Consider the following 20,060-nt stretch of genomic DNA (forward strand, 5'->3'; position numbering starts at 1 on the left):
TCAATTTTGAAGATCACTGAGTGATATTGAGGATGCAATTTTGCTCTGACATACACCTGCCATTAGATTAGCTGAAGCATCACACTTAGTTTGAAGATGGTGATAACTAAAACTTGACTGACTGACTAAGCCAACGGAACATAGTGTTTCCATCGAGATAAGTTTCTTTTAATTTCCTCAAACACGACCTTGCAGCTCAAAGCTCTATGGTGTGCATTTTGCCAACAAAACATTTTCCGCCTACTTTTTCAACTCTGATATGCAATGGCAGCCACTATGGTTCAATGGGACTGCTGGCAAGATCAAACCTATAGTAGTAGTTACAAAAGTAGTTATGTGATGATTTGCCAGAGCAGTTTTCAATATCAGCATATATGAGTGTCACTCACTCATATAAAGTTGTCAATGTGACCTATTCAGCAGAGAATTTATTTGAGGATTATGTGGCTGAGTTATGTATTATGTAGTCTGCCTGCACATTGCTTGTAATTCAAACCACTGTATTTTAATGGTGTCAAGATACTTTTCTCGGTTGATGTCTCTTTTCAGCATTGGAGGAACGTTAAGTGGTGATTTCCATTTTGATTGATATTTGATCCGCGAAAACCGTGTGACCTGGTAAATTTCAAAATCCGACACATGTTTTAGTGAAAATATCTGATCCGGTCCAATCCAGTCCGCGGATTGATCCACAATCCGTGGATTGATCCAATGCATGAAGTGTTCCACTATCCGCCGCAACAGTGCCGCGCCGCAGCCTGGGGCCCCAGTCGTCAGGCGCGGCGCGCGACGCGCGAACACTGTGAACGCGTGACATCCCCCCTGCTCAAGTATGTGCGCGCAATTTAAAAGTCCGGGTGCGACGAACGCCACCCAGATGAGCGTTTTCCCCGAAAGGGCCGACCTGCCGGCGGGCGGCCGTCGGGTGGCGCCTCGTCACGCGCCGCGCGCTGTCCGGCAGTGCCGTCGCGGCCCGTGAACGTCAGCTTCTCCAGCGTGCGGGACCGCAGCGTGGTGCTGCGCTGGGTGCCGCCGCGCCGGCCCAACGGCCTGGTGCGCGGCTACAACGCCTACTGGACGGCCGACAAAGGCCAGGTCATGCGCCGAGCCGTGCCTGACGGCGATCGCAGGACCTTCACCATCACCAACCTCGGTGAGGGGAGACGGCTTCAGGAACACATGGCAGGCGTTCAAGCGCTCGTGCTCCTTGGCATGCTTATGCAGACTCTTGTATTGCGTGCTCTCAAACAGTCTGTGGGTGTGTGGACTCGGCATAATTATGCATTAAGTAGTAGTCCAAATCAGCTATGTGTCTCGTTAACAGCATTAAATATTCATTTGTGCAATTGGGCTCACTTTTAATCTGCATTAAACACACCTCTTGCTCCTTTCAACATGCTTGATTCGCGGTATTGTGGCTTATTACCAGTTCTAGAAAACGGCTAATCTGATATTGCGCTGCAGAGCCATATGGCACTATACAGCTTCGCACGGTTGAACACAATGGTGTTTGGTTATCAAGGTCATATTACCGTTATTGAACAGCACAGAGAGTTCATTTATCAGTGACGTCACTGCAGCCCACAGAGCCGGACAAGGAAAATAGCGCGTTAGTGACGACACTTGAACCCAAAGAGCCCGGCCGGTAATCCAGTTCATGCCATTTACCTCTGGACTTACACAGCCACACCGGGACTGCGGTGTGTGTCTGTGATGGCAATGACATCCAAAGAACAGGACCGGGCACACCGCCTGAGTCAGTGGCATCACTGCGACCCACAGATCCGGACACAGAGTACAGCGTGTGGCTGAAGGCGGTGACGGGGGCCGGCGAGGGCGACCGCTCGTTCCCTGTGAGGGCACGGACTGACGTCAGCGGTCCGGGGGCGCCCGTCATCACCAACATCACGTGCCCGACGGACACGTCACTGGGACTGCAGTGGCGTAAACCGGAGGTCGTCTATGGGTGAGCGCACCATGGCGCGTGGCGTCAATGCGCGTGTTAATGACGTCAGCAAACATCAACCTAAATTGCGGGCTACTTTATTGTGCTATGCAACTGGGCAAATCAAAGCAAGATGTTGCGGTTGAGGATTTCTGAGTGCTGATAATATTGCCTGCGTCAGTCGCACTGCAGCGAACTGACTGCCAACGGAAGTCAGTGGGCGAATGTCAGCCTTACCATGGTTATTTATTTCATTGTATTAGCGCCTGACATTTGCTGTTATTTCAGCCTGGTTGATCTGTACTATCTGCTCTATCGCTCTGGAGACAGCCGAGACTTCATCGAGCGGATGGTCCCTGTTCAGAGCGACCGGCTGCAGTACACGGTAGGAGGAGCGTCATGCTCGTCACCACCTGCTTACTGCTCTGGCACTGATTGCAGAACCATGCTTCTGGCGCATGCTCACTCTGTCACTTAAGCACCTATTTTTTGCGCCCGCAAAATCTCTTTTTTGCATGCGTGATCTGTAATGGACGAATGGGCGTGTGCGCGAGTTGGAAGTAAAGGGCGGCCTCGTAGCATACAATACAACGACCTGATATAGTGTGGTGTCTCATAGCTTACTTTTCGTGCACTTTTGGATAGAGGCTCGAGCATTGTTTTCTCTGCTGGACTTGGTGGTATAAAAGTTTTGCTGCGGAAGGCAAGCAGATTTCCATTGCTGAGCCGTATGAGGCAAGTGCGTATGTTACAAAATAATCGACGTGCCATCGTGCTTAGCACTGCTTTGCGTACGCATTTCGGTCAAAATACAAAATAGAATATATAAAATACAAAATACATAAAATACATAATATAAAAATAAAAGGCACATTTTATATTGTGCCCTGAAATCAGCGGCTGGGGCACTCGGACTGAATTGCCGCGGACGAGAAGGCTGGCTGCTCTGTCACCCGTTGGCAGCTGAACTGCGAACGGGGCCGCAGACCGATTGATCCTGAACCGCTGAACCACTGAACCGCTGAAACCCTGTCAACCCGGAACCGCTGAAAGCAACGCCAGCGTAAGCGGCCCCGCTCGACCGGCGGCCGCTGTCACGCTTTCTAGACGATATGCATGCAACAGCTAATCACATATTTCTGAGATCTTCAGGAACAAGGAACGCAGCTTTGGTATTTTTGCTTTACACATTTAGATTATTTTCAAACAGTCTGGTTGACCTAGGCGATTTTCCTACTATTGCAGTTTGAGCAAAGTATATCTTTACTTACGTAATTGACAAGGAAAATGGACCATTTGCGAGTTGCGAAAAAAAACCTGCACAACGGTGGCCCAGATCTCGGCGATCCCACGTTAGGGACGCAAGACCAATGCATTTTTGTCTGAGGACGGGACGGACAATCGAATCGCTCAAAATGTGCATCGGTCTGATCAGTCTGAGACGCGCTCTTCAAAGCGCACCAGAAATCCGCCCATTCTGGGACGTTTTTAAGACTGATGTCAGGTCTCCGCAGTCAGGGCAGGTACGACATCAGAGAGCAAACTGCGTGATACAGCTGAACGCGCCCCCTTCTAGGCAATCGCATTCGTGTTCAACCAATAAGTGCGCCGGTAATTGGCCTACAAAAGGCCAATATCCTTTCTTGCGTTTGCAATAACCGGTTTGCAATACAGTACGCTGCGGCTCAATCTGAGATAGGCTAGACCCATTCTTAAACAACTACGGAGACATATTCTTAGAAATCAGGGGGGTTTATTCCTTAAAAACTGAGGAGGTCCATTTCTAAGAAACTAATTGAGCTCATTCCTAAATTCCCAAATGGGTCCATTCCAAAGTATTTGGAAGGCCCATTCCTAAAAACCTAAGGAGGTCCATTTCTTATTCTAACGAGGCCACTCCTGAAAAATAAGGGAAGCCCATTCAATTCCATTAAAACCAATATCCAAATAAGATATTTTGCTTTCCCAACGCTTTGTCACAATCACCAAATTTGCCACTTAATACTAATTCATTGATTTTCCCGGCCGAAAATGAGGCCTGGCCAGAAGAAAGGCTAGCCAATTAACGAGCAGTGTGATTTGTAACCCTGACTCGAGATCGCCACGTCGGCCAGCCATTGCGTTCTGAACTCCAATGAACGGTGGACTTTCAATCATTGGTGAGGTAAGTGGCTGAATGATCTAAGGTTCTGGCACCGTCCACATGCTGTTAATCTATAATTCCCATGTCAAAGTCGCGTTACAGTCAGCTCACTTGTCCCACGCCACACGAGCCGTCATGCTATTCTGTCATGCGTAAATCGCATTTCACAAGCATAGGGACCAAGAGAAACATTCACCGCTGCATGAAAACTGTACTGCCTCAGCTTGGGTGCAGCTTGAGTGCCAGGAGTTGGTGAGTACCAGGAGCCTGTCCTGACACGGCGGTACGCCTGACGCCGCCCGCCATCCGCTGGCTTCTGGGCGGCGGGGAGGGGGAGAGCGCCCCGGCGGTGCACACCGCACGCCGCGGCCGCCCCAGCCGCCGTCACCCCCGCCATCCGCCGGCCTCTGGGCGGCGGGGAGGGGGAGAGCGCCCCGGCGGTGCACACCGAACGCCGCGGGCGCTCCAGCCGCCGTCACCCCCGCCATCCGCCGGCCTCTGGGCGGCGGGGAGGGGGGAGAGCGCCCCGGCGGTGCACACCGCACGCCGCGGCCGCTCCAGCCGCCGTCACCGACATGACGGATCGCCCGTCCCGGCCGCTGCAGCCGCCAGCTCCGGCCCCAGAAGCGGGCCTCCCCCGGGGCCGGCCTCGCACCACTTTTGTTTAAGTCGGGACCCTGCGCAAAGGTTAGCCTCTTAAGGTTGATTGGATTGGTCGGGGCGGCGCTGAGAGCGATGTTCCGCATCACTGGCGTGCTGCCCCGACGACTGACCGCTGTCTAGGGCTCTCCCCGTGCTTGGCGGTTGGCGGGCGTGACTTCCACGAGCGGCCACAGTCTAGGGCTGTCCCAAGGCTTGGCGGTTGGTGGACATGACCCCGACGAGTGGCCGCTGTGAAGGGCCCTCCCATTGTTTGTTGACTGGTGGGCGTGATCCCGCATTGTCCCTGCTGCATGGATCTGCAATATGCCTACGCAAAGCATAATTCTGCCGGACAAATAGATATTAGGTGGCAACCGATGGTAAGTGGTGTGCAATTTATGATGCACACAATAATCGGAACGCATGCATAATGCTTTCATTTGAATTCAATCCATTTTGTTCCTCACGGGTTTGGCTACCTACCTTAAACTAAGAATTATTTTCAGCGGATCTGACCCTGAGTGTGAGGGCCTGATCAATGACAAAACGAAAATCTTGAAAAATAGTGGATCGAGGCGATCACCAAATAAACCGTCATGATAAATGTCATCAGGAAACGGCGTAATCAGAAGCTCATGAAGGAAAAAATAAAACCTATGTAACAGGGGCAGCGATTTCCTGCGGCGTCAAACGAGGGACGGTGCTTTTCGTTCCTTTGAAGAACGAGCGGTGTAGGCTGTCTTCCGCCCATTCTTGTAGAATTTAACCGAAATCCAAAGTGTAACGTTCGTTAATTCTCACGTATCGCGCTACCCGTCACATTCGACGAACGCTGACATGTTAGCCGCTATTTTTGGCTGCCGCAGGTCTCGTGATTACGTTTGTGTCGCTTGAGTACCAGAGTTCCGGCACCGTTTGGGCATAATCATGAAAACTTGTGTACAGATTCGGCTGAGGCTGCATCGAATTTCGCTGCACGATTTCCGCGCTCGCACAAAAACAAGATTGGCCGTATAATACTAGCTTTCCCCACGCGAACGCGCTATCCACCAGTATGACCGTGGCCACCAATGGGCTGGTGCGGTTCGGATCCCAGTACCTTTGGGCAGGTTAAAATATTTGCGTTTTGACCATTAAAGTGGCATCGTAACAGAACTGAGCCCCAGCAACGTTTAAGGCGTGATTACGCCAAAGCTTACAACCGAAAGCCTCAGCGTCTTCCAATTTCGACGTTGTTTACCTTTCGATGTAGAACCGCCGGAGGACGCTACTGAGCTACAAGACGCGAGCCGGACAGTTTAACTAAAGTAAGTTTAACGTTTCTAACAAGAGTGGCTGGGTGGAGAAGAGGATCAGGCCATCAAATGTTCTACCTTTGCGCGACACGCCCATTCCCCATGAGCGATCACTTGACTGGTGTACTTTGCTGATCCTTTTAATAATGCCTGTGTTGTCAAGTGTTTCTACATGTATTTTGCGAAGTACGGCCGAGCGTGCTATCCTTCACACACTACGGTTGTGTAACGTGTTCATGGCTATCAACAGCATCTTCGCATGCCCGTTGCTGACATTTCGGGGGTGGATGTGGAGCCATGACATCTGCAGCAGCATGTCGGAAGCTCTCACTGACATTCGGCGGGCTCCGGAGAGGCGATAGTAGAATGCTCGTGCCTGATCCCGAACGCTCTCACTGACATTCAGCGGGCTCCGGAGAGGCGATAGTATAATGCTCCCGCCTGATCCCGAACGCTCTTACTGACATTCAGCAGGCTCCGGAGAGGTGATAGTAGAAAGCTCGTGCATGATCCCGAACGCTCTTACTGACATTCGGTGGGCTCTAGAGAGGTGATAATAGCATCCCGGTGCCTAATCTTCAGCGCTCTCACTGACCTCACCGACATTTGGCGGGCTCCAGAGAGGCGATAGCAGCATGCTCGAGTCTGGTCCTTCAATCTAACCTCCCCTGTTGCGGGATACGGCCTCATAAGTTTTGACAGGAGCTGGAAGGCCTCGTCGCCGACAAGCACATGCGAAGGGGTCGTCTCCTCCTGGCAGTGGGCCAGGTCGTGGGATGCGCATTGTTTGGTCCGCAATACACCGGGCCAACTCCAGGGTGCGGCACATGCCGCCGTCGCCCCCACAGCTAGCGCTTCTAAGACGACGAAGGCGAATGGTTGTGCGTGGCGTCCAAGGCAGCCATGAGGACGCAGGAGCATTGGTGCTTTTTAGTGAAAATGTGCTGCCGGCGTTGGACGGACGGCGAGGCTTAACATGCTTGCCATCGATCGCGGCGAGCAGTTTGGGAACTGCCACCGGTGCCGGAAGTCGCCCTCATCCGCGCGCCACGACGCCCCCGTTGGGTTCGGCTGGTGCAGCGGCCCAGCACCTTCACAGTCGCCTATCGCTTGTCGTGGACGTCCGCTTGTGTGGTGGATTTTCTGGGACGGAAGGAAGGGGCCAGCGTGGAAAACTCCGTCACGGATGTCAGATACTGGCGCGTCTCTGCGAAGCGTTGGGAAGCGCTGGTGGGCTGACGTAAGTTAGTTTTCTCCTCAGTGATTCGACCTTCATCTAGCGCCAGTAGCAAACCGGAAGCCCCTTTGTTCAGTCGAAAGAATTGCAGACAGCATTGGGGAGGTCACTTAGTCAGAGCTCCAGCGCCAGGTCGCCAACGATATCTAGCTCGCTAGACCTTACCAGCAGCTTGTTCACCCACCAATGTCGGACAAGTGGTTGGCGCCGGTGGTCACCATGATCTGGTCTCGATATTATGGATCACATTATCGAGGCCACAGTAAGATACATAATACCTTGTTCTGGATTCTTCAGCGCCTGTTATATTTCCGCGTTTCCCCCACTAGCAATTTCTGGCGCTGAAATCTATATTCTCGCTTGCCTTTCACATTGAATGTAGGGAAGGGCAATAGCAAGCCGGCTATTATTCACATTCCGTGAGTTTCCAGTCATTTCATTTTATTGAGCGACAGCAGCGAAATTTGGTGGGGATCGACCGCTGCAGCTGTGTTTCTGGCGATAAAAATTCGTGATTATCCAGAGGCGTGAAAATACGGACTGAATAGCCGGTGTTCTACAACTCCTAGTAGACGGCTCTGTGGTAGAGCGCTTCCTGTTTGATCTTTTACGAAAGTGCAAAGCTTGTTGCCAGCTTCAGTTGCTATTTCGCATGAAATAATCTTCCAAAAGGCCATGTTAGGAACAACTGGTGTGAACACGTGACTATATTTGAGAGCAAAACTGACCCTTGGCGTTCAAGTATCCTGCTTATTGTACCCTTCAGGTGCACCAAAGGCTTGCCAGATTGGTCATGAAAACGTATTTGATGCTCATAATTACGTGTGCAGTCCTGGTATAAAATTGGTGAAGCATCTGTGGCAACGGATACGAGAATGCCCTCTTCTCACGGGCACACAACCGGTTACTTCCTCAATTATTTCGCGGGTAATGTGTTCGTGCTCAGTCGTTTCGCGTCCTTTCACTTTCTAGACCAAGATCGACCATAAACTGGTCTCAAATGTACATGTGCAATCGCATAACGCTCTGGTTGCTTCAAAGCCCCTTATATGCGAGGACTGGCAGAATTTGCAGCTAAATAAGAACGTATGTACCTTTTCGAATATTTGCGCAATGACAAGGGTATTACCACCCCAGTGGCGTACACTCATTCACGGCAAATCATGTATTGTGTTCCCGTAACTGGAAGGTCACCGCGAGCGAAGACTCTGTCGTAGTCACGACCAATATTGTACCACCGGTTTCATTATGAGGGTAATTACATCCGTCAGCAACGCCCGTGATTGTGTGCGGCGGGTCAAAATTATCGGCAGCGCTGGTAAGATGCGATAACTTACCGACCCTGACGCAAAAACTAATGTCGCCACGTGCTGATACACGTGTATCTACATATATACATATGTATATATATATATATATATATATATATATATATATATATATATGTATACATATACATATATGTGTATATATATATATATATATATATATATATATATATCATGCCACGAATTGTCAGTCCGAAAATGTGGCGTCCTTTCGCCTATCCAAAGGAATATGCATGCCATAACTAGTTATAGTCTATGCCGACTTGATGTCGATATTTACCATGCATGTGTGGGATTGTTCAAGACTGACACACTTTCCAAGAGAGTTTCGGTCAAATAGCGTCTCTATGCACTGCTCATCATATACTAATTGTCACACGCATTTTAATACTTGAGGATTGACCTATAAATTGGAGCCCTTGCTTCAGGTCCTCCCGCTTTCTTTGATGCGTAACCACCAGTGATGTTTTGTTTCGCTTGTACCGCAGATCCCCCATTTTGAAGCTATGGGGTAAACAAAAATGCAACTCGTAATTTGCTTGCCTTTTTTAACTCTCCTTGATCTTTGAACCTCTCTGTCATGCCTTTTCAGGCAGCGCATCCATTCAACATACTTAATGTCTGGGAGCATCTTTTGAACTGCAAAAACGCATTGGCAGGTGGCCTTGGGAAGCCCGAAGGTCTCATATTCCGGTCTAAGGGCGTCCTTGTGACTCTAAGGGGGCATTTTTAGGCACATTTTCAGGTTGCGGATATATTTTTTGGATGCAATGTCAATGTTTATGACCGTCTTTTCTATGTGGGGGCGTGCTGTGAGGGCTAACGGGTGTATTTTTAGACCTGTGGAACGTTGGTTAGGTCTACTAGACTTTTCTGACCTACAACGTACCTTCCAGCCTTCAAATAGCCCCCTTCTACCAGGTCTGGTGCACTTTTCAGACCACGGCCATGTTTTATCATGTGCCATGGTTGCATTGTTAGGTCTTTTAGCATATTTTCTGTCCTTGAGGGCGTGTTCACCGTCCTGAGGACGACATGTTAGACCGGGTTGGATATAATTTCGGGCTTATGAGGCGTCCGAAAATGACCTGGGACTCAACCGGAAACTTCAGCCTGAGTTCCAGGCCGCATTGTACGTGCACGAGACGCTGCTGGCAGCATATGAAGGCAACAAGTGTTTAAGTGATGGTCAATATGGTGCACTCAGTATCCGCATCGGTCAGCAATCGTTCATTGTCATTACTCCCCTTCAATCGACCGCACCCAGGCCCATTAAGGCGTGGCGCTTACCTGCTGCGCCAAAGTTTAGTTCAAACTGTAAGAGAAGTTCTCAGTAGCAGGTATTTTACCCAGCAAACTGTGTTGAGGGTCGGCAGCCAGTATTTAGAATGCAAATAACTGAAACTGCTCGAATGGATGGCGGTGTGTGGAGATCTTCAACAACGTATTTAATATTTTAAAGATACACGACGGAGACAACGTTATGTCGGGTTTAAATGACGGCTGTCTTTTTTAAAAACCTCACTAAATAATGTGAAGCGATTAAAATAGTGTCTTAGATAAGCCGGCAGGAAATACCATGCCAGCAGCAACCGCCCACAATTGAGCGTTTAGTCATCAGCCGCTTTTTGGACTCTGTACCAAATCTGTAATCTGCGGTCACAGCGCTAACGTGAAAACTGACAGCAGTTTGAGAATTTGTTACTCGTTCGGGTCTCACATGACAATTACATCTTTACCCCAGCCCCATATGTCACTTACTTATAAAGTGCAGCTCCACGTGTGGATGGACGGATGATTTCAACTGCCTTCCAGGTGCTATGCATCCCAGATGCGTTTTCTGACTTTGTTTATAACATTGTGACCTATGTCCAATAACCCATCAAACTGCATGCAGTTGCGTATATCTCTGTACGGCTTCTTGTCCTTGTTACGTTCGTTACAAGGTAGTGCAGCAATGAGCACGACTGCGTGGTGGAAGCGACTTGTGACAAACTCCGCGGTGGAGTGTCATCGCATGGTTCGGCAATATTCCAGCCCTCCATTTTACGACCCGTGCAGCTCTCGATTTGCTGACGACCGGCACCCGGCCCGTGCTCCTAGCTCCCGGTGCGGGACCATGTCAGCGATCCCGGAAAACTCCAGATCCTGAGGCAGACTCATAATCTCGCCACTCTTGGGGCCGCGGTCACCAGAGCCGGAAGCTTCCGGGTTCCGGCTGGTAACCGCGGTGGCTGAGCCGTGACACAGACCTGATCCTAAGCGGCTGGGATCGGACGCTCATCCCTTGGTGACATCGATCGCTTGGCCCTTGGTGGCATCGGGCGCTTGGCCCTTGGTGGCATCGAGCGCTTGGCCCTTGGTGGCATCGGGCGCTTGGCCCTTGGTGGCATCGGGCGCTTGACCTTAGTGGCATCGGGCGCCTGGCCCTGGCGGCATCGGGCGCTTGGCCCTTGGTGGCATCGGGCGCTTGACCCTTAGTGGCATCGGGCGCTTGGCCCTGGCGGCATCGGGCGCTTGGCCCTTGGTGGCATCGGGCGCTTGGTCCTCGGAGTGGGATCCCACCTCTCCCCTGGCCCGCGCCCGTCGGCTGTGTCCCATGCTGCCGCCACCGTCTCACTGTGCGCAGCGTTGGGCCGGGCGACAGCTGCCGCCCGGGTCTGTTTGACGTCCTTCTCCCCCTCTGCCTCAGATCAATCTGCCCAATCTGACGGCCAACCAGGTGTACGAGATCCGCATCCAGGGAGCGACCGTGTCCCGCCTGGACCGCAACAAGGTCTACAACGGTCAGCAGTCTCTGCCCAGAAAGGTAGGCGCCAATTCAGCTCACGACGGTAGTTTCAGGTCACGGTGGCAGCTTGGGGTCGGGGTGGCAGCTCCATGTCAAGGTGGTAGGCCAGGGACACGAGGAAGGATCAAGTCAAGATGGTGGCCTCAGGTCACGGAGGTAGGTTGAGGTCACGGCTAGGTGAGATCGGGAGCCCCGGCCCTTGCGGTCCCCTCATGCCAACGCTACATTCTTAGTACATTGGTGTTATCCCCTACAGCCACGCGGGCTGGAAAGGGACTCGTACGGTGAGACTATCAGGGGAAACGTGATCCGGCTAACTAGCAGGCATAGTTATGCAGACGCGTAAACCCTCAGCATGTATGCTATATGCGAATCACCCGGTATGTGCCAGTTCAAGGCAGGAACGGGAATGTCCGCGGCCAGAGTACCAGGCTCTCCAGGATGGTCCCACTCGGTGCCGAAGGTGCAGGGGCGCTTGAAGAGCGCCACCTTGGGGGCAGAAACACCGGCTTGAGGGCGGAAGTACCGGCTTTGGGAGCCTAAGTCCAAAAAGGTGTAGTCATTGTCACAAACATATCGAATCTTCCTAACTTCGACCTAAAAAAATGTTGGCAAAGCAAACTTCTGAATACCAGGGAAGCTTAACAGGGGTGGCAGTGGAAGTAACCGCAGTAACAGTGGCAGTTTTTCAAACTCATGGTGTGCGATTTGGGGCCTCATTATTGGCGCCCCCGTCTTCCTCCTTTCTCGCAGATCGGAGCTTGGCAAGATGAGTTGAATAACGATTGATGGTCATGCATTGCATCATTTACAGCTTAATGGGAGTGTTTCACATTTGTATGGGATTTTGGACTGAAATAGCTATCATGAAGTTGATTTGGTGCAGGTCGCAGAGTTACTCTTCTTAAGACATTAACCCTTCTGGTTTCTGAGCAGCACCACCGCGAAGATGTGCACACTTTTTCTTGCAGACTATTTTAAATTCACTCAGGCAACCATGACCCTATAATGTCATTTAAGCCCCGCCATTCCATTAGCCACGCTGCGATCAAGGCCAATAAAAATGTAATTGTCGAGTCGGTCCAATCTGGAGCACGTGAGCACGGTTTCCATATATGATGGCCAGCCAACTAGCTCTTAATCAATGTTGTGTAACCGTGCCATGATGTAATTAAGACAACGACATCTTGAGAAACATGCTTATCAAACAGAAAATTGGGCTGCTCACAGCAGTCTTCTCCACTTAAAAGGATGCCAATATTTAAATATGTACTTATTTGATACATGGAATATATGAACTTATTTCATTACACCTGATGGGGAGGTGTACACCATTACACCATTACACCAGGATTACACCATTACACCTGAAGGGAGCACCTCATACTTCAAGGCTATTATGCAGAACCAACGGACGTTCTCAAGTGCCCGCCATCCCCTCTTCTGCAGGACTTTTGTCGACGCGGCCCTCTCATCCTCGGCACCGCTGTCCCTCGGCGCTATCGACCCAGATGCTGTTCCATAAGCCGCTCCAGACAACATCTCGTGGCGATATTGTTTTCGCAGCGCTCTTCATCCGTCGCAACAGGGGCGCGTGGGAGCATCTTCCGGCGCTGCAATGTTGCCGCCTTCTGAGGCTCATCTGCCGGGCCTGCTCATCTGTTCATTCAACGCGGGCCGAGGGCGTTCGCAGCTCCGTATTAACTCTCGGCCGGCACTACACCGCCTCGTAAATTGCGCGCACCGCCCGCCGTGTCTGCATAGGATCGGGCGCAGCTGGTGGGAGCCGTCCGTTCGATTCCGCCCCGCTTGACGAGCCTAAGGAGCGGCGGTATCCGGCCGGCGCCGCAGCGTGCTTTACGCGTATGGCGCTGGCCGGCGCTGGCTGCTCACGGCATCGATCCTCGCGGCCGAGACGCGCCGAAATTGGTTATTTTCGCGCCGGCCGTTGTCTCCAATTAGCGGCTTGATGCGAGTGAGGGAGGGGAGGGGAGGGGGGCTGCGGCGTGCCGCCTCGAAACTTGGCTGTGTGGTCACGTGGGGTGGGTGATCCATTCGTGGGCCAACTTCAGGCCGGCGCTATTGACAGAAGTTCGCCGCCTCACCGCTGGGGGCCGCTCCCCAATACAGGACGGGGCCCGGTGGCAGGTCTGGGTGACGTTTAGAACTAACGCGCACCGGGAAAGTTAGGCTTAATGTGCGCTGGAAGAGTTGCTAATTTGGTCGTTGGAAATGTGTTGTGCCGTTAATGTTTCCTATCCTTGCTCATGATAGTCCCTTCTCTTCCGCGGCATAATTTGTTAATGTCTTATTGTGCTGCTGCATAGCTGCACACGCTTTAGTTGAATCATCTATTGGATTAGTCGCCCTTCTTATTATCATGTATGTGCACGTGTAATCCGTTTATGATTGTTTCGCAAACTGGGAACTACCTCTTCTGTTCAGGGTCTGACACGTCTGATTTGGTTTGCATGAATGTCGTCTGGAGTTACAGCTACCTTAGGCACGTGCATCAGACACACCGGACTCTCTTTTCCTATCTCGCCCTTTTCCTTCATCACATCTCCCCTACTTGTGGTGACATTGCCGCCCTGCTGAGGTCTGAGTCTGTGTGAGCTGTGTAAGACCCACAACTCGGGTACACCTCTGTCGTCCGGGCCGTTCAGGTGCGCATGGAGCGTGGCTGTGAGGAGATTCAGCTGTACAGCACGTGGAAGCATCGGCCGCACACTACGCTGGCCGGCTCAGAGGTGACTGGCATCTTCGTCGGCTGCCTGCTCGTCCTCTTCCTCGTCATCGCCGCCGTCATCTGGAGGTCAGCGAGCCCACCAAGACTTCGAACTCGCGACCGGCGCATGCGCGGTTTGGAATGACAGGAAGTAACCTATTTATTGTAATTTGAGACGCAAGCGGCCTGATTGGTCAACAATGTCTTGTTCACCCATGCGCACTGTATGGGGAACGTCAAATCACTGGCACTCGGCAATGCTCTCAGAACACGTGACTTTCTGTTGGGACACTGCCACTTATATACATGCATGCCGCATGCATGTATCGCGTGCGGTAGGCATGCGGTTGGTCATGTAATAAGTCATGCGGTAGGTCATGCGGTAGGCCGTGCGGTAGGTGATGCGGTAGGTCATGTGCAAGGCTATGTGGTAGGCCACGCCAACCGCAGGCCACGGCTTACGGTAAAGCTCTTAGCTGTGTTATTATTCGATGAATATAAATTCTAGCCCTTCTCCGACGTCTCGAATGATATATATGATAAGGAAAGGTCACACGGGTTCAGCTACCTCGAGGCTTCCCACGCTTGGCTAATCCCAGCATAACTCGTATTTTGTCGGGACATTATCAACCCTCGCCCGGCGAGGAGTGAGAATCATGTTACTTCCCACGCGATGTTGCTTAGACTGTGGGAAAGGCTAAATGACCACAGCGCCGTGGAGCACAACATTGCTATAATGTTTCATTAATTTCGCACATACACATTTAACATTGACAATAATGTTGTGGCTCTGGCATATCTGATAGAGCTTTCAATGCGTAGTTTTGCGGAAAATGGGATTGCGGCTCATGTAGGGTCACTGAGTGATGCCTCCACCCGACAGACTTACGGGGCCATTTATGCTACCCACATCTTGACATTTTGCCAGTTATTGACACGGGATGATACTTTTACGAGTGCGATGGAAATGTGCTGTCTAACTTATTCATAGATGTTATATGAACTGGCCGATTCCCCGGTGACATAGATCGCTTCGTGCGGGTCAGTAGCTTAAATGAGGTCGGTTTAGACGACCCTTTGCGAAGCTTCTCATTCACTTCATGATTTGCTCCGACAGAGTTTGAAAAGTGGTGTTATTCTCTCTGAAAAGCTTTTTTGTCGCAAATATCGAGTTAGATCTGATTTTGAACGTCACTGGAGGGCCTTAACCTTGGGCCTGATTCACCGCGTTTTGTAGCGTGGCCTGAAAGAGAGGATTGACGCGTGCTTCCTGTCACTCTAAAATAAGAAAGATTAGGCTTGGCGAAAACACCAGTGAAGTGATCTTAACAAGATCTCGGGATTTACAACAGGTTTGATGTTGTTTGACGCCCTTATGCCAGGTCATATGTCAAACTGTTCCGATGATCGCACTCATGCTCATGCTCTACATGTTCTACATGCTCATCTGAACGAGATTATGCCTCTTAGCGACACGGAACCTAATCGGACGTATTTCTCGATCAATTGTAAGTACAATGGCATATATCTTTATATCTTTTGAGCATATGTTTATAAAGTATGGTGGGTTAACGTAGCAATGTCAGCCGGCCGCGAACTGTTCGTGGAATCATCAGCCCTCTTCCGCCGCTCGCGCACCGCCCGTCGATCGCCGTGCAGTGTTCCTGAAAAATAGCGCCGCCGCTCTAAAACCAGGTGCTAGACACGTGTTTTTGTTGTCAAAACATGCCCAGTAGATGACCTAGAAGCTAACAAAAATTTGGGCGTGATCGCGCGACAGGCCAGAGAAGTATGTTCAGAAGATCTTAGCGTGGGGGGGGGCATATCATCAGCCCGCTATCAGCGAGAGGGTTAATGAATAAAACCAGACTTCGTCGCGTTTTCCCGACACCGGACACTTGGATCTCCAACTTCCATACGTCGCACGAGGTAAAAAAGATAACGTTGTGAAGGTCTTGTCAAGTCATGAAGCATGCACACCAAATTTTTGACCGCAGGTCAGATGTGAGGTCACCAAGGATCACGTAAAAACGGTCATTCTGATAGATCCAGTTAAAACATGTGGTGATAGGTCAAAAAGAATACTGGTGGCACAAAAGTAAGCGTTAGGGTTGTGGGGAGTCAACTGTGACCATATTGTTTCTCACCAGGGTTACGTCAGGTCAGGACACCGTTCAAAATTGTCTACCATTAGCGTACAAGAATGACGCTTCATATTTTTCACAATGCGTTTCTGACTAAGTGTATCTTATTAAATGTAGCTGTGGGCAAGAGCATCCGAGACATAAAAATAAAATTTAAGGCTCACCTAGAGCTCAGCTGAGGTCAACTTAGGTCAAAGTCACGAAACATTCAAATGAAACCATGAAGTGTTGACTGGTTGTAAGTGATTAGTGCAATGATTTTCAGTGGTCATAAATTTGTGTTGTATATCTACAGATACTTAGCATCGCACAGCTCTTTCATACATTATTAACAGTCCCTTCAACGCAGGCAATACGTATCCAACAACCTGAGAAAAGGCACGTTGGGATATTAAATTATACGTCACCAGCTTCACAAGCACGATAGAGAGGTAGTTCCACGCGTCGTACTCGTCCATCTGGCCTTTTCGCTACTGAAAGCAGGGGTCGTTGACCTTTGGATGACCTCATGTGACCTTACATGTGATCAAGGTCATGTGCTAACCGGGTCTAAGTGACCGGTATGATGCTTTTTTTCTGTGGAGTGCGCTCTTTGCGCTCGCTCAACATCCCGCGTTATCTCGCAGCCGAGAAGCACGGTCAAGACTCCGTGACCGTGTTTTGTTGTGATTACTCGTGTGTTGTGATCAATTGATATCAGTTGTCGTGACTGCTTGGAGATATTTATTTTTACGATTTACCTTTAGAACCTATCACAAATTGACGAACAAATTAGGGACTTGTCCACCAGCAGGACTTGTCCAACATCACAGCAGGAGATCCGCAGACAGTAATCCAAGCGCTTCGTGAAGCACCGTCCCGGCAAATTACATTGCACGTGATTGTTGATTCCTGCGAAACACTGCCTGACCCGTTTTGTTTCCAGCCGTGATATGAGATCAGTTCAGTTACACAGGGACAGCAAGGAATGAAACCGAACCGTTCATTGTGTTTTGACCATTAAGAACGTGTCTGGCTCCATGCCGCATCACGCAGTGTGGTCATAAGGCACAGGCATCTTTCGTGGACTGCGAACTGTACCTCGCCAAACCAGGGAGCTTTTAGGGACAGAAGTGACTGAAAGTTATTTTCAAATGATTCCATTCGTGTCCTACGACCCAGAACTATCGATCGCTACCTTAACAAGTAAATCACTCCTGTTCTCGAGATTATGTGAGGTGCAATAACCCCACCCTGCCTCCCCGGCTCGGGTAACTGGCATTCATCCAGCGCCTCCGGCGGTGAAGCTAATCAATACTAAAGCGAAAATCCGTTCGGTGCTGTTTGCAGAGATACAGCGAGAGACAGAGCGCACTGAGGCACCCAAGGCCACAGCCGTAGTGACGTACTATTTTGTTGAACCATCACCTCGCTGCGACACTTCGCTCATGAGTAATTACGCCCTGGTTAAGCCATTTGCACCCCGCTCCTGCCGGCGAGGCCATCACAGCTCCCATCTGCGTGCGCAGTTTGTGTAATTTATGGCGGGCTGCCAACTATTTGCAGCCCGGCACCGGCGAATAATAGCTTGATGAATTCTCAAAGGCCGCCAAGCCGCTCAGGAAGTCAGCATGTTGCGCGCCAGGCACCACCCTCACGCGCTTTCGACCAAGAAAGGAGGAAGGGATGTTGAAGCTGTTTTGTCGCTGAAGAGCGTGAGAAACATCAACTAAATCACGGAATTAGGACAGGTCGTGGGCTGTGATTGCAGGTCATAACAGCGCTATCACATTAAGACAGACACATGCCAGTTTTTGCGGCAGCTTAAAATCTTTTGGCAATTACATAATTAACAAGGAAGCGGTCATCACTTCCAGCCTAGGGATGCCTGCGCTATACCCGTTGAAAACAGGATGTTGAAAGTAATTCCACTTCCTTATCTTTCTTCAACGTACATGTTAGCGGTGCTAAAACGAATGCGATGCTTTACCTTTCAGAACGTTTAAATCCAAGATGACTTCCCCTCCCCTCCTCGAGTGCCGTCGTTCCATCCCCTTTTTCCGAAATGACCACTAGCACCATTTTCCTGTTCGCCACTAACGCTGCATCAGCGGCGGCACCAGCGGTGGCTGCAGCGGTGGCCGCAGCGGCGGGCCGCTAGTACCGCCACCGGCAGGCAGGACCTGACCTGGGCGGGCGCACCGGCGGCCGGCCGGCGGGCCTGACCTAGCCGGGCGGCGCCGCCGGCCGGCCGGGCGTCTCCGGCCGGCGGCCGCCCACTTCGCCGGCCGGGGCCGCCGGTGTCGCCTAACTGTGACCTGCCATCGGCCCGCGGCTGACCATCCATTCCGGCCGGCCGCCAGAGCGACGCCCATAAAAACACGTCAGCGCAAACGCCGCTCACGGCCGCGCAGAGAGCGATGGCCCGGCCCAGCCGCGGCTGCCCGAGCGGCGCTGCAAAGCTCGAAAGGCGAACGATTTAGCGCATGAGCGACGTCGAATCAGAACGGGCTTTTGATGCGAGTGGAGAGAGCATGGCCTCGGTATGTATAGCATTGTGTTTCCGACAACGACTTGCCCTGACAAAGACTCGCCCCGAGCACGTATTCACAGACGTGCCGCGCTCTGAATTCTGCGTAAATGAAAACCTGTTGACTTGTTGAAGGCCTGAAGTACTTAATTTTGGTATCGAGATGGAGCCTTTTCAGAATAAGGGGACGTGCAACATGGTTAATGTTAATTGTTTTAAATATTTGCATTTAGCGGTTCTAAAGAAATTAGGGAATGAAATCAAGGTTTTATAGAAAAACGATAGCCAAAAGTTAAATTCACGTCTTATAAATCGGAGCCCAGAGCATAGTAGCAGAGCAGGAAGGTTCGAGCCTCCCTAGAAGACTGGGAGGTTCTAACCATCCCATGGTATACATAGCCAGCAACATAGCACAGTACATACGTCGGAGTTTGACACGGCAAGCTCGTTGGCTACCTCCGTCGGGGCTGTAACGCCCGGGTATGGCAACTGACGCCGCAGACCGACGCGCGTACCCCTGCAGAGCAACACGACCGTCTCTGTTGGCTGGGGGCCCGGCCCGGCCCGGCCCGTGCCATGTCCGGCCCCCGGCCGTCCGCGCGGCGTTAATTTACGGCCGGCCGCGGCGCCGGCCGTTAGCGGCTGATGGCGGCGGCGCCGGCGCGACACGGCCAGCCGCATCGGCGGCCGCTGTCGGCGCCGGCAACGACCGGCCGAGTGCGGCTCGGACGGCGACCCCGGCCCGGCCCCGGCTCTCCGACTCACCGCCCTGGCCTGGCCCCGGCCCCCGCCCCCGCCCCACGGCTCGCCGCCCTGGCCCCAGCCCGCAGCTCACCGCCCCGGCCCCAGTCCCTTGGCTCATCGCCCCGGCCCCGGTACCGCGACTCACCGTCCCGGCCCCGGTCCCCTTGGCTCACTGCCCAGGCCTCGGTTCCTTGGCTCATCGCCCCGGCCCCGGTCCCGCTGTTCACCGTCCCGGCCCCGGTCCCTTGGCTCATCGCCCCGGCCCCGGTCCCGCTGTTCACCGTCCCGGCCCCGGTCCCGGTTCCTTGGCTCATCGCCCCGGCCCCGGCCCCGCTGTTCACCGTCCCGGCCCCGGTCCCGCGGCTCACCGTCCCGGCCCCGGCCCCACGGCTCACCGCTCTGGTCCCGGCCCCGCAGCGCACTGTCCTGGCCCCGGCCCCGCAGCGCACTGTCCCGGTCCCGGCCCCGCAGCGCACTGTCCCGGCCCCGGCCCCGCAGCGCACTGTCCCGGTCCCGGCCCCGCAGCGCACTGTCCTGGCCCCGACCCCGCAGCT

At 52.1% G+C, this 20,060-nt stretch overlaps 1 protein-coding gene across 1 annotated transcript in view; it reads left to right on the plus strand.

The window, feature by feature from the left end:
* LOC119108180 (tyrosine-protein phosphatase 99A) overlaps positions 1–20,060 on the plus strand; it is a 78,822-nt gene that overhangs the window by 48,229 nt on the left and 10,533 nt on the right. The window contains exons 8-12 of the mRNA XM_037231757.1: positions 962–1,153; positions 1,783–1,966; positions 2,234–2,330; positions 11,283–11,399; positions 14,048–14,196. Coding sequence (XP_037087652.1) covers positions 962–1,153; positions 1,783–1,966; positions 2,234–2,330; positions 11,283–11,399; positions 14,048–14,196 — 739 coding nt within the window. The remainder of the gene's footprint in view (positions 1–961; positions 1,154–1,782; positions 1,967–2,233; positions 2,331–11,282; positions 11,400–14,047; positions 14,197–20,060) is intronic.

This window comes from Pollicipes pollicipes, unplaced genomic scaffold (genome assembly GCF_011947565.3).
Source record: "Pollicipes pollicipes isolate AB1234 unplaced genomic scaffold, Ppol_2.1 Scaffold_6686;HRSCAF=7923_pilon_pilon_pilon, whole genome shotgun sequence".
Lineage (NCBI taxonomy): Eukaryota > Metazoa > Arthropoda > Thecostraca > Pollicipedomorpha > Pollicipedidae > Pollicipes > Pollicipes pollicipes.